This window comes from Sardina pilchardus, chromosome 1, assembly GCF_963854185.1.
Source record: "Sardina pilchardus chromosome 1, fSarPil1.1, whole genome shotgun sequence".
In the NCBI taxonomy this organism is placed as follows: Eukaryota; Metazoa; Chordata; class Actinopteri; order Clupeiformes; family Clupeidae; genus Sardina; species Sardina pilchardus.
Genome location: NC_084994.1, coordinates 23,950,376 through 23,965,359, shown reverse-complemented (window position 1 = coordinate 23,965,359; position 14,984 = coordinate 23,950,376). Strand labels below are relative to the sequence as shown.

The 14,984-nt window shown below is 40.1% G+C and overlaps 1 protein-coding gene across 1 annotated transcript in view; it reads left to right on the top strand.

The window, feature by feature from the left end:
• The window catches only part of LOC134086117 (NACHT, LRR and PYD domains-containing protein 3-like), a 41,909-nt gene extending 28,880 nt beyond the window's left edge, over nt 1-13,029 (top strand). Inside the window, exons 7-13 of the mRNA XM_062540003.1 lie at nt 4,303-4,566; nt 4,878-5,051; nt 5,547-5,714; nt 5,845-6,015; nt 7,797-7,970; nt 10,271-10,317; nt 12,115-13,029. Coding sequence (XP_062395987.1) covers nt 4,303-4,566; nt 4,878-5,051; nt 5,547-5,714; nt 5,845-6,015; nt 7,797-7,970; nt 10,271-10,317; nt 12,115-12,632 — 1,516 coding nt within the window. The 3' untranslated portion in view covers nt 12,633-13,029. The remainder of the gene's footprint in view (nt 1-4,302; nt 4,567-4,877; nt 5,052-5,546; nt 5,715-5,844; nt 6,016-7,796; nt 7,971-10,270; nt 10,318-12,114) is intronic.
• The last annotated feature ends 1,955 nt before the right edge of the window (nt 13,030-14,984 follow it).

Genomic DNA, 14,984 nt, shown 5'->3' with positions numbered 1-14,984 from the left:
ATTTTGTATGTGATGCGTGCTTTGACAGGGAGCCAGTGGAGTTTCTTGAGTATGGGGGTGATGTGCTAAATAAATGAGATAAATAAAATGTAACACTTGCTCCCACGCCAGCACCAGATTTGACTATAAATTTGTTTTTTACTCAGGCATTTTTTACTGCTGCGGTACATAACTTAAGTACGTAACTTTAGGTCACAGGAATGGACTAGAAAGACATTTCCACAAAATAACTGTAATAGGTGGGGCATTACTTGCCGACTTTAAGTTTCAATGAAGTTCAGTTGTGATAAATAACCAAACCAACTTCTCATAGAGTGATTTTATCTACCGTATTTTCCGAACTATATGTCACTCTTTCATAGTTTGGCTGGCCCTGTGACTTATGGTCAGGTGCGACTTATATATGAAATTGAACATGTTTTTGAATAATTCCGAAATGAAAGGGGAGTAAATAGGGCCGCAGCTATTGAATATCGAGTATTCTATCGATTTCGATTTTTTTCAACGATTAATCGAGTATTCGGATAAATTAGACTTTTGTGTTTTTAAACACATAGGCCTATATCAATAGTGTATTATGCAACGTAAAAGGCCTCTAAAAATAAGCAGCCCGTTGGCTATTATTCCTTACTAAAAAAGGTTTTTATTTACACTCAACATAAGATCAAAGCCCAAGTGGTAGGCTAGAGTTGTTTATCTATATCCTTGTCTGTCAGATATCAGAAAAGTTTATAATTATAATAAGGAATGCATATTCTTATATGTGTGTTCGAAAAAAATATTTCATTTCAGATATTCCGGACAAAGCTATCCATGCTTTGCTGTGATGTACTGTGGGAGGATTAAAAAAAAAACGTATTTGTACAATGCTTGCTAAATTTCAAAAAGTAGCCTAAGTAAAGCAAATCTGTATGCTAATGAATTTATTTATCGGTGACTATTAGGCTACATCAGGGTGGGTGTGTGTGAGCGCGTGTGTGTGCGCGCGTGTGTGACAGAGCATTAGAGTGAGTGAGATTTAGGTGCTTTGCTAACGTTACTTATGTCTCATCACTATAGATAAATAACACACGTTACACATACTGCCATTATAACAAGTGGTAGTGTTCATGTTTAGCAATCAAGTTAGCAATATCCGCACAACGGTATCTTCGTTTTCTGCCATTGTCAGTGAGCAAGTAACATTAAGATCGAGCACCGCCGTAAATATTTGAAAAGTGCGTCAGTAATTGCAGTCCAGGGGAACAGTGATACTGCAGCCGTGCAGTGCTGTTGTGTACAATGTTGACGTGATACGATAGCAGCTGCATTTTAAATAGACATAATTTGGTGACATAAATTAAACGAAGCCTCGAGGCAAAATCGTCCGTGTATGCTTCGTTCATTTGATATTCAATTAAGAACCAAAAATAAAAAAAAATAAAAAATGACTTGTTATTTCATTATTTGTTTATGAATGTAATACGAAGAAGAAAATAACGCTTTGTTTTTCAGACTTTTGATTTCGTGGTCAGATCAAAAGTAGAACATTTGAAAAACGGACTCAGGGCTAACTGATTTTGATAGGCTATTTATTTTTTTCCGATAGCTGTGACCTGGAAGTCAATTCAAAGTCACTTTCTTGGTCTTTCAGTGCTCAGTGTTGCCAATTTAGTGACTTACCAGAAACTGCGCGACTTTGCGCAACTCAATTTCATTGTTAAATCGTCAGAAAATCATCTCCCCTCTCGTGCCTGTTTTCTTGAACATTGCATTCGCCCAAATTGTTGCTCCATGATTAGGCCTATAGAAGTAGCCTAATGATTAGTCTGCAGTAGCCTAGGCTATCAGGCCATGTTATTGCATGGAAGTAGGCTACAGTGGGTTGACACACTGAGGACGGCTTAACGCCGAAGCGCGTTTGTTTTTTAGGCATGGTGCTACAATAAAGAGATAAAGATAACGAACCAGTGAGTGCGGTTCTTTTGCACATTGGAATTCCCTAGAAGTGGCCACTTAATTCACGCACATTGAATTGTATTACAACTTATAATCATATAGGCTACAGCTGTTGCCTATTTTGCCCCTTCCTGTTTGGTGTTGGAGCTAGGTCACTATTGGTTTTTAATGTTCATGTCACTATTCGCATGAGCCACGACTGAAAAGACTTCTGATAATATCAAACGTGTTTGACATTGTTGTAACGGCAAAACTAGAAAAAGACTGACTCCGACGGACTTAAAACCGCTAAGATTGGCACGGTTACATGCTGCCACTCAGACACGCCACCACTACGACATGCTTCCATTTAGACATGCCTCTATTTCGACATGCTGCTATTTCGACATGCTGCCAATCCGACACATTTTAGTACCCCCATTCCGACAGTTTACAAATCCTATTTTTTTCCAAGTCAATGAGCCCGACGGACGCAAAGTGCATCAAAAAACACACCCATTCTTCTCTGTTACATTGCTCCGCGATTATTAGTCACATCGAGATGAGACCTATATTGCATGAAAGGGCAGAGCCGGGGCTTTCCAACGAGACTAGACACGTGTCTGTACGATCAAGTATGAAAATAAAATATAATCATGAATTTAAATCAAAGTATATCATATTTACAGTCTATTGCTCTGCGTTCACCCACGCAGCCACTGCTCTCGCTTAAATTACTCCGGGACCAGGCATCGTACAGACATGACACGCATATCAAATGAAAGAGGAGAAACAGAGCTTTCCATCGATACCAAACACATGGATCCTTTTGTGTTATACAAACAGACGAAGTGACAAACAAATAAGAATGTCATATAGTTTCGGCTACCGCTACTTTCGTTTGATTTACTCGTGAAACGATGGTCAAAAGATATGGCTTGCATGTCAGATAAAAGAGGAGAGCTAGAGCTATCCACAGATACCAAATACACCTTCTAGGCCATAAAACAGACGAAGTGACAGCAAAATAATAACTTACTTCAGCTCCACTTAATCCGCGAATAATGAACTTGCCATGTACTGTACAGAACTGCTTTCACTTCCCCGAGTAGCGCACGCAACAGACACATAACCATATCAAGAAGTCTTCACAATAACATTTTAAATGTGAATCTATATTTTACACAATTGGATATAGTTATGACATTAATAGCCTATTAATGACCTCATATCGGAATGGCACGTTGTTTGAAAAAAAAGTTAAATACCGCCACTGCGACCATGAAAAAAAAAAATGTCGGAGTGGTGGGACTTTTTCTCATAGACATGCCTCCACTACGACAATTGGACGTCAATGTCGGAGTGCTGGTATGTCGGAATAAACGGCGGATACCGATTGGCACCTTACACTAAGGCAGGGATCACACTAGCCAGCGGCAAACGGCAGGTTTCCTATTGTTCTCTATGGTTCGGCAGCGGAACGGTGACAACGCTGGCGTAACGCTAGCGTTGAGCAAACTGAGAGTTGAACTTGGTTCAACTTTGAAGCGCAACGCTCGGCTCACACAATCAGTTTTAGAATGTTTAGGTATTTTAACCAATCAGATTTGTCTAAGACCGTAACAACAAAGATTGAACTTAGGAATGACATAGAATGTTTTGGATGTATTATTGTGGTCTGAGCGTTGTGTTGCACTTGCCACTGCCGCTTGCCGCTGGCTAATGTGATCCCCGCCTAAAGGATTTAGTTGATGGTAGCGCGCCGCGATTCCAGTGCAACTCTCATTATTTTCCGATTTTGGAAATTTAGTCGCAGACTGTTAAAACAGACCAAAATCGTACAATGTAAGCCAGCCTTTAGCTACATTTTGTTGTACCACATCAGCATTTTTGTTCAGTGAATCTTTTGTAAATAGCTTTACAATTATCTTCGGGGGCCTTCCTCTTGGCATCCTTCCTTATCACTGCCATTCACTCCTACTCTTCATTAATATTAATCTTTTTGGCCTCTATGTGTCAAGTTACATCGCCTCTAAATAGATGTGACTTTTAGTCCGATGCGATATCTTTTGTAAATAGCTTTACAATTATCTTCGGGGGCCTTCCTCTTGGCATCCTTCCTTATCACTGCCATTCACTCCTACTCTTCATTAATATTAATCTTTTTGGCCTCTATGTGTCAAGTTACATCGCCTCTAAATAGATGTGACTTTTAGTCCGATGCGATATGTTTTTTCTCCTCTTCATGAGGCATATTTTGACTGATGCTATTATACAGTACTCCAGAGCAAGTCCGGAAAATAGGGCATTAGTATTTTATGTTGTCAGGAAGTTTGTTCGACACAGTTACATGTTTTTACATGTTTTTTCATTTTTATTTTTCAGGCTAGCAGGTTGCTCATTGACAAAGGAATGCTGTAAGACCCTGGCACAGTCTCTTCAGTCGAGCGGCTCGTGTCTGAGAGAGTTGGACCTCAGCCACAATGATTTAGGGAAACCTGCAGTGGAAGCTCTGGCAGATGGACTGCGAAGCTCCAACTGCAAACTCACCTGTCTTGACATCAGCTTTAATGACCTGGGAAAGGCAAAACCGATGGACCTGCTGGGTGCCATTTTGTTGGGACCCCACACACAACCACATACTCTGAGGTAAGGTGAAATTGCACAATTTTTACAGGGACTGGCAAGGTTTTAAATAATTATATGTTGCTGCCTCAGCTCTCTACCAACAGCTATTTCAGAATTGCAATTGAAAATAGATAGATATTTTTATAGAATTCTAACCTATTTTTATTGATAGATTTTAATCTGTAAACTGCCTGTTTACCAAAGGAAGAAGCCATATTCACCAAAAATATATCATATTGATGCTAGATGAGAAAGTGAAATTAGACCTTTGATATTTAGAAGTTGATATAGTCAGTCATCCTAATAGCATTCTATGTTATGTTCCTAAATAGACTCAGTGGATGTGAATTGAAACAGGACATCTGTGACATACTGGCTGAGGCCATGGAGATGCCGTCATCCCAACTGAAGAATCTTGACTTGAGTTACAACCCCTTGACAGATGCTGGAGTAGAGACAATTCTTCAGGCACTTTTAAGCAAACAGTGTGAGCTGGAAACACTGAGGTATTATGTTCCTTATCTGCTTGTCGATGAAACGAGGGAACACCTTTGTCTAGGCGAATGCAAAAGAGCGAATGCAAAAGAGCGAATGCAAAAGGGCATAGTGCATTCGCTCTTTTGCATTCGCCTAGACAAAGGTCTTTTCAATGAAGGTTCAGGTTATTTCAATGAAGGTTAAAAGCATGTCTTTTCTAGATAATCCATTCACCCAACATGTGTGTCACATCAAAATACTTACTAAAATGCACAGATGTCACAATAAAGGGTTGCTCTAAAATGTAATCACAACAAAATACCACTGATCTCACACGTATTAAAGGAGCGTGCAACTGGCCTGCTGACTGCAGGAAGATCCATCAGAGTAGTTTGCTTTGAACCGAATGTAATTAACAATTTTTACCACACATTCTCACTAATATTTGTGAAAAAACAAATGAAAAGTTTCTGTGTTGTGCACCTGTGGGTTCTCTTACACACTCTTGCCTATTTTCTCACCAGGTTGTGTGCCTGTTACATCACTGAAGCATCCTGTGTGACGTTGGCCAAGGTCCTTCAGCAGTCGAGTCTCAAGGATCTGGACCTGAGTGGCAATCTGTTAAGAGATGAAGGAGTTAAGCTGGTCTGCACTGGACTAATGAGTCCCCACTGTCGGTTAAACACACTGGGGTGAGTATTAGGGAATGTACTGTACAGCAGGCACACATTCAGTTGACCTTGCTTATGTTTTAAAAATTATGCTCAATTCAGCTATTCTAATATGGACATGTGTTCCCTGTGCACATTTTGACCCTGCTAGATTGAAAGAGTGCAACCTCTACAAGAGTTCCTGTGCAGCTTTGGCTCCTGTCTTGTGGTCTTTTTCGGAGTTGAGAGACCTAGACCTGTCCGACAACGACTTACCAACCGCAGGAGTAAGACTACTTGCGGCCGGATTGAGGAATCCCAACTGCTTCCTTCATGTCCTCAGGTAAAAATTGCAAACATGTTTTTACCGATCAAATGATCATGTAACAAAGAGTTCTAATCTGTCAATTTTCAGTAGTCTATTTTCCCACATCTTTTGGTCATATACTTTTGGTACATTACTCACTCATATGATCATCGAAAAAACACTACACTGGAAAGGCAGCCTGAATTTCGCCCCACCCACAAAATTTGATGTTGGGAAGTTCGGTCTGGTCCATTTAGAAGCTATTATCTTCTATAGTTTGGCAGAGCCAATCCGCCTCCAGCTCTTGGACGTTGTAAGAAATCCTTACTAATGCTAGGGTGCTGAGTACCCCATATGAACTTAGATATCATTTTATCAAGTTGGCAGAAAAAAGATTTTGATAGGAAGAAAGAAATACATTGAAACAGAAATGAAAATCTCGGCAGGACGTTCATTTTAACACAGTTCACTCTGCCTGCTAAAGTATAAGATGCAAAATGTCCCATTTTTGTAAGTCTCGTTTAAGTTTAGACATGAGTGGGGCAAAATTTCCATCAAAGAGGTTTTTAAATGCAGGGGTTATGTTAATACCCAAATATTTGAATCCTGATCCAGAAATATGAAATTGCAGCGCATGATCTGGAATTTGCAGAGCCAATTTATTTACAGGTAAACATTCACTTTTTGAGAAGTTAAGCTTATAGCCTGAGATCTGATCAAAAGTATGTGACACTGAAATAATTGTATTGATGCATTGTATTGGATCTGATATGTAAAGCAACATATCATCTGCATACAATGATAATTTAACTTCCAGTCCCCATCTACGTATACCATGTATTGAAGGTGTTGATTTGAGGACCAGAGCTAATGGCTCTATTGCTAATGTGAATAATAAAGGGCTCAAAGGGCAACCCTGTCTGGTACCTCTAGACAGAGAAAAACCTTGGGAGCGCATTTGATTCGTGATTACTGAGGCTTGAAGGGAGGAATAAAGCAGGTGGATCCATTTGGTAAATGTTCTACCAAAACCAAATTTCTTTACAACAAAAAAAAGAAAATCCCATTCAACACGGTCGAATGCCTTCTCTGCATCTAATGACACCACAACTTCTGGGCAATCCTCAGATGAGGGACTATACAACACATTCATGAGCCGTCTAATGTTGGAAAATAAATGCCGCCCTTTAATGAAACCTGTCTGGTCGGTTGATATTATGTGCGGTAATGATGTCTCCAAACGTATAGCCAATAATTTGGAGAGTATTTTAATATCAGTGTTTACTGGTTGATAAGATCCACATTTTGAAGCATCCCTACCTGGCTTTAACAGAAGAGTTATGGATGCTTCATTAAGGGAGTCAGGCAGTTTAGATAATGCATCAATAAACATATCTAATAGCAGAGGGGTTAGCTGATCAGAGAATTTTTTATAAAAGTGAATTGGAAAGCCGATGGCTGTTTTTTGTAGGTGAGTGAAAGTGAAAGTGCAGCTCAGAACAGTGAAAGTGCAGCTCAGCTAGCGCAATGCTAACTGAGAGAGCAATTGCCCCATGGTCAAACATGGAAGAGCTAAATACTATCAGACCAAGGGTGCCTATCGTATATAGATAAATAGATAGTAGTTATGCGCGGATGGGCTTTTTTAAAACCCGCCCCAACCCGATTCTTCAGGAGATCCAACCCGCCCTGCCCAACCCGCAAAAATATGTTCGAATCGTGACCCAAATCCGACCCGACCCGAGGAAAAGAAAAAATGCACCCAACGTCTTTGCACGATGTCTGAATGAATGTAAATATGCATTGCTCCTTTGCAGGATGTCTGGTTGCCAGATCACAGAGAGAGGCTGTGCTTTGCTTGCCTCCGCTCTCATCAGAAATCCCCATCATCTTGAAGAGCTGGATCTCAGCTACAATCACCCCGGAGAGTCAGGAATACAGCTGCTGTCTGCCAGACTGGAAGATCCACACTGCCATCTACAGAAGCTGAAGTAGGTTAAAGATAATATTGTGGTATAAAAGGTAGATTACTGATTTAGCATGGTGAATGGTTTGTCTTCCAGCAGAGGGCTGGCTGATTGACATTCTGCACTAATCGTGCAACTGAAAAGGCTGAAGGGCAGGACATTGATTGCTGAGATCTTGTGAGAAAGTGAACTACACTTCTCACTGGTCCGCACCCCCGCATTGACTTTGAATGGCGTTACCGCCGCATTGACTTTGAATGGCGTTACCCGCGAGAGCGGGAGAGAGACTTTGGACATTTACACACACGCATACATACACCCGCACGCTGCTTTATAAAAGGACTTGTTATATGTGCACGATAACTATGTGTGTACTGTTTGTGAACACGGGGGATTGTGTTTACAGGGAAGGGAAAAGTAGCAAAGAGCTATGCGCCACTAACGCATCTGCGTTAGTTTGTTTGTAGCGCGGTCAGTCCGCGATTTCATTCATAACACTCAAAACTCATTTGTCACTTCCCATAACTTCATACTTTACCACCTCCATGACATGTAGTGCGGTACCCACTATTTCATGTCCCATTTACTCGCTGTTTCTGTCTAAAATCCCAGTTAACTCATACATATTCCTACTCACACACTTCCTGCTTCCCGGTCTGGTTGACTGTGTCTGCGCGGCTGCGCGCGCCGTTGTAGGGGCAGTATTTCTCCCTGTCCCGGGGCAGAGGGTGCAGGTGATTGTGCACAGGGGTGTCTGTTTGTTGTAATGTTTGTATGTATACGTGTGGTGGAAATGGGATGTGTACATATGGTATAATATGGTTATGATAGCTTAATAATAATATTTATTTTGTCATATAATGTTTATTTTCTATTTTTGTAATTATTTTCATGACCATAGAATGTTGACAAACCCTGATGGTTGGTACATTCCAATTATCCCTGAATGGGCCAATTTAGTTTAATGCTTTGCCCTATTTAAGAGGGCCTCATTCTGCATTGTGGGGGAGAGAGTGAGTACTAGCTTGTTGCGAGGCTATGTACGGTACTGTTGCTTTGAGATTGAAGCATTGTGCTATTTTGATTTACTTTTGATTATTTTGCTTTATAGAATTCTGAGTTAATTATAAATAAACCTTATTATATTTTTGATACAACTTTATGCTCCGGTTGCTGTGTTTTCCACCTCCACCATCTCCAAGCCAGTGAGCCTTACACATCCCAATACTAGGGGTGACGCTCGGTCCCTCACAGATCTCATTAAATTAATCATTGTATTTATATCAGGGTCCAGAACTATTTGGAGAGTAACACATTTTTGTTTAATTTTGCCTCTGTACACCACCAAAACGTTGATTACAAAAACATCGCTGTTTAGGAATTACAGTCTTTACATACATTGCTATACATTCCTAGATAGACTGTAAACCCAGCCCGATCTGCCGGCGATTGAATTTTGTCCTGCACCTCAGGCTTGAAACCTGGACATTTATCTCTCCTGCTTCTGTTACAAATCTGTGGGGACCAATCACAAACTGGCTTATTCACCTGGTACACCCAGATCATTGGTCTGATTGGTTGAAGGACTATCCAATTGCATAGGCTACAGAGTCATTTGAACTATGTCCGTTCATCACGCAGTAGAAAATACCAGGGGGTCAAGACTGTGTAGATTAGCTTCGGCATACGTCATTTTCAAAGATGGCGCCGCATGGAGCATTTAGAACCAGCTCCGTGCACGAAAATCTGTGTTTGGCACGAGCTCTCATGCGCGTGCGTACATGTTGGTGGATGGGTACCTATCCGGCGGCTACAGCCAATTGTTACTCAGTGCGGGATTCCACTCGGACTCAGGTGTGCGTTCCCGAGCAACTTTTTCTTCTTCTTGTTATGCGGCAAGCAAGATATGTGCATTATCGCCACCTTCTGAACTGGAGGATGGCTCTCTTTTTACAGAATGTCCAATAAAAATCAATGTAGGTCCATGCGTCATTTGCAGCTTTTGAACTTTGCGCATGGTCAGAGCCGACTGGGGCTGGATCGGAGCTCCAGTGCTCAATATGGCGTTGACTATGAATTGGCCGGGTTAACTAGCCTAGCCTCCGCCATTCATTTGAATGGAGGGCGGGACTTAGTCACGCTCTCCAGTTATATATAATACTTCCAGGGAAAATACAGAGCAGACTTCCCAGACTAATGTTCAGTCTTAAAAGACTGAGCTTGGTCTGGTGATAAGCCAGGCCAATGCATTCATTTACTGTGTCCATAATATGTAAATGATGGTATATAAAGTAACTATTACTTTATTTGCTTTTTTTTTACAGCATGGAGCATGTTGGGGAGAGGCACCTAAAATGGGGGCTGAAAAAATGTAGGTTCATATTATTGAAAATATTGAAGAGATAATGGCCGACAAGGTGACCTGTTTGATGGAAATAATGGCGAGGTGGGGGGCTCGCCTCCGACCAACAAATTAAACTACTTCAAAGATAGCCTGTTGTAATGGCCACCCCATCAGCCAATCAGAGAAGAGAATCCGATTGTTAAGGGAGATAACTAATTTTTAACAAGGTCTTTTTGTGCATACTGGTATTTGTTAACATGATTATAGTGTTACAGGGGCATGTCTAGGGGGAGGCTGGGGGAGGCAGTGCCTCCCCAAAGATAACCTCTGCCACCCCAGAGAAATTATCTGCGACGGGCGAAAAATGGAAAATGCACACCCATACTTCTCTGTTGGATTACTCACGAAGTTCTAGTCATACTAATATATAGTTTCACTTGTTGACAGAGCACGATGTTAGCTTTCTGATGGTATTAAGAACTTAGTTGCTGTAATAAGGGTTCGCGAGAAAATCAATATGAATTTAGGCAAGGCCTGCATTAACATTCGCATTATCTGCGAAAAGTGCAAAATGCACACCCATTCTTCTGTATTGGATTGCTCACGAAGTTCTAATCACACTGATATCACATGCATATCACCTGACAGAGCACGATCTTAGCTTTCCGATGATATTAAACACCAGTTGCTGTAATAAACAGTTCGCGAGAAAATCAACCTGAATTTACATGAAATGTAGGCTAGCCTAATCGTTTTTATTCCATCTCCACAACATTACCCTCGGTAAAATATCTCAAGCTCTTCATTCAATCTACACGTGGCAAACCATATCAAAACAAATGGCAGACCTTACCAACTACGAGGCTATAAAGCATTCATTTGTACAATAAGCCATTCCCGAGTAATCCAGCTTTTAAATTGCAGGCAGCACATACACAGGTCTCCAACTTCGCTCTGTATGTAATAGCACCCCACAATAATCACTGCATGCATATTGTGCTGTTATTGTTTGATTTTTTGAACGTTTATTTAAACCACATAGAATCAACGCATTGCTTCCACATATTTCTATGCATTATGCCTATTTTAGACTAGCCCAATATCATTACTCAAGCCTAATTGCTCTCACTTTCTCTTAAAGGGACAGGCACTCAATGACATTAAAGATAGCCTAAATGTAAATCAATATGACAATCATGTAAAATGTGAGTCAAAATAAAAAAATCTATATGAAATAGTCAACTTAATATAACTAATTACGCATAGGCTAGCCTATCATAATGTAAACTTAATATGAATTTCAAAATGTTTGAAATACAAACAAAGCGTGTGTTGGGGGAAGAATATGCCTTGTAATGTCTTTGATCTCCACTGGTGTGGTTGGACTCCCAAATCAAATCAATACCAAATCAGTATCAAAACAATTGTGACACATAGTCTTATGTATTTTTCATCGACTACTGTATGTCTCCTGGCTGATGCATGAGAGATAGATAGATAGATAGATAGATAGAATGGCTACAGATCTATGATTCTGTATATATTATTGTATTAAATGTGAGATGTATCAGTCACAACACCACTACAAATGATATTGGGAAACCCATACATTTATTCACCTGGTTTAACAACTACTACATTGTTTAGTCTAGAGCCTAGACTATGGGCCCTGTGAGTCTGCCAAGTGGCCATGCGCTAAAAGATCATGCTTTTTTTGTTGCCACCACAAATAAGCCAAATGCCCCCCCAAAGATTGCATCCTGGTAACCCCTCTGTAGTGTTATATGCAACCTTTTGTTCAATCTCTTATGTTTTATGTTAAAGATGCTGTTGACCTCACATGTCATCAGAGGAATGGAGTGGATCTTTCTGAAGACGGAAAGAAAGCCACAAGAAGTAGACGTATGGACATGTTTTATGGGCCATTTGATACAAGATGGATGCCAAGTGGTAAAATGTTGAGAGAGAGGCAAGACTCACAGCTCCAGGTGGAGTGTGTTCAACGTCTATCAGGGAGACGCTTCTACTGGGAAGTGGATTGGACTGGTGTGGTTTCCATTGGTGTGAAACACAATTCTCAAATACTCTGTATGAGATGTTGCAAGGATGCCTACAGGGACACATTCAGTACAAACAGGGCGTCATGTTCTTTTAAAGATTTTCAGCGGATTGGTGTGTTCCTTGATTGGCCAGCGGGCACTTTGTCTTTCTACAATCTCACTCTGATGGTTTCCATGCACACGATTCACACCACATTTAGCTCACCGGTCACGCCTTTCTTCGGTTTTGAAAAACCATTTCCTTATGCTGTCATTAGTTCAATCAATATTCGCACATTTTGAAATCAGTAAATGAGGTAATAGGACAGAAAGCACAGCAAAAAAACATTGTACACTTGTGTTATTCATCTTATATCAAGATTAAAAAAAATTGGTAACACTTTACATTACAGATCAGTAATAAGTGGGTAATGTTATGGTAATATATATGCAATTTCATGGTAATAATATTTTTAAACCACATATTACAAATAATTAATGTGTAATTTCTAGACAATTACTGTGAAATTACCATACGACAACGATGCAAATAACTTGGATTTAAGGGTAAAATAGAATGGTAATAACTGCTGTAAATATGTACTTACCGAAGCAATAAATATTTAGGATTTACTTATTGTGACATAATATGTGACCTGTTGTCGGTTGTCATGATGAAATAAAGGTGAAGGTGAATTCAGAGGTTAGAGACTTAAAATATTTCTGCTGTAGGCTAGCCTAAACTATTTGCACTTCAGAATTTTACACAAGTGGAATAGTTTTGATAGGCCTACTGCATTATGGCCTATGCAAGATTTTTTAGCTTAATTTCCCTTAACTAATCAGCTTCGTAGTCATTGGAATGGTTATTTGACTTATTTTGGGTTGAATGACTCCGTCACACTTTTATAGCGCCTCTGAGCGGAAAAAACACACACGCAATTTTTGTGACACTGGGTCAGTGGCACTTCCGGCACTTCGTAACAGAAAGTCTCCAGCCTCGCAATCATGCTCATGAAAAGGCATGACGGATTGAGGAGTTTTGTAAGATATACACGCTGAAGCTGTAATTAAAGCTCTACAGAGAAATCTGCAAGCATAAAACGAGCGAAAACGAAAAGCGAAATCAAAACCTGCGATGAAATCCTGCTTATAGCTTCCCTTTAACTTCACAACCACAAAGTGTAGTTTCACAGTTCAGAAATAGTCCAAAACATAAGCTATAACATGCAATTATGCAGGTCTGTGTTGTTCAGCTAGTTCAGCTAGTTAATCTAATTGTAATGGCCATGATCTAGAAGATATTGCCAAAAGTATTGGGTCACTTGCCTTGACCCCATATGAACTTCACACCTATCCTGTTCCAACATGACTGTGCACTTCTGCACAAAGCAAGGTCCATAAAGACATGGATGACAGAGTTTGGTGTGGATGAACTTGACTGGCCTGCACAGAGTCCTGACCTCAACCCAATAGAACACCTTTGGGATGAATTACAGTGGAGACTGAGAGCCAGTCGCCACGTCCAACATCAGTGTGACCTCACAAATGCGCTTCTGGAACAATGGTAAAATCCCATAAACAACCACAAAAACCTTGTGGAAAGGCTTCCCAGATGAGTTGAGGCTTTTAGCTTCAAAGAGTGGACCGACGTCATATTAAACCCTATAGATTAAGAATGGGATGTAACCGCAGTTCATATGGGGGTCAAGGCCGGTGACCCAATACTTTTGGCAATATAGTGTATATCTTCCTATTTCAGGATATTCTGGGCTGTATGTGATTATGTTCACATATGTCAGGCTTTATAAGTGGGATGTCTGGAATAATAATAATAATAATCTTTATCTATAGAGCGCTTTTCTGAATATAGTTAGCCTACAATGTGCTTTACATACACAAAAGAATAAACAGAACCCAAACAAAACAAAAATTAAATGTTTAAAAACAATGCAAATCAAAGTAATTATACACTACATAAGGCAGAAATAAAACCAAACAAGGCATAACAAAATTAAACTTAAATAAACTCTTTAAATGCTTAATGGTATAAGTGTGTTTTAAAGGAACACTTCACCGTTTTATCAAATTATTGTGTTCCCTTAACTAATTATCAAATTAATGTTATTCCCCTAACTAAGACGAGTTGATACATACCTCTCACGTTTCAATGCGTGCACTCACAAATAAGGAGAGTTGAAATAGGATTGTAGTAAAGTACCACACATAGCCAAACTATCCATATCGTCACTTCAGGCAAACATGCATGCAGGTTTCAAGAAAGTTGGCTGAACAAAGAGGATTTCAAACACTAAAATATTGCCCATTTCTTTATATCGGAGGTCATGGAAATTCTGTTTATGGTCAGGGAAAGTCAGAGAAAAGTCAGGGAATTTTAAGTCTGACTTACTGTGCATTTAGACCGAAACCGTCAAAAGCATAAAAATTGCTGGTGAAGCTCATAGCGCGACGAAAGCGCCAAAGCCATGACGTGAAACATTCGAACAAGCCACAAGCAGAAATCCTGAGAGTTCGACATTCTGATTGGTTGACGCCGAACCGTGTCATAGCTTAATACCATAAAGTTAACTGAGGCTCAACTTTTTTTTGACGCCCGTGACACCCATGAAGCCACGCTCAAGCCCAGAACGCTTT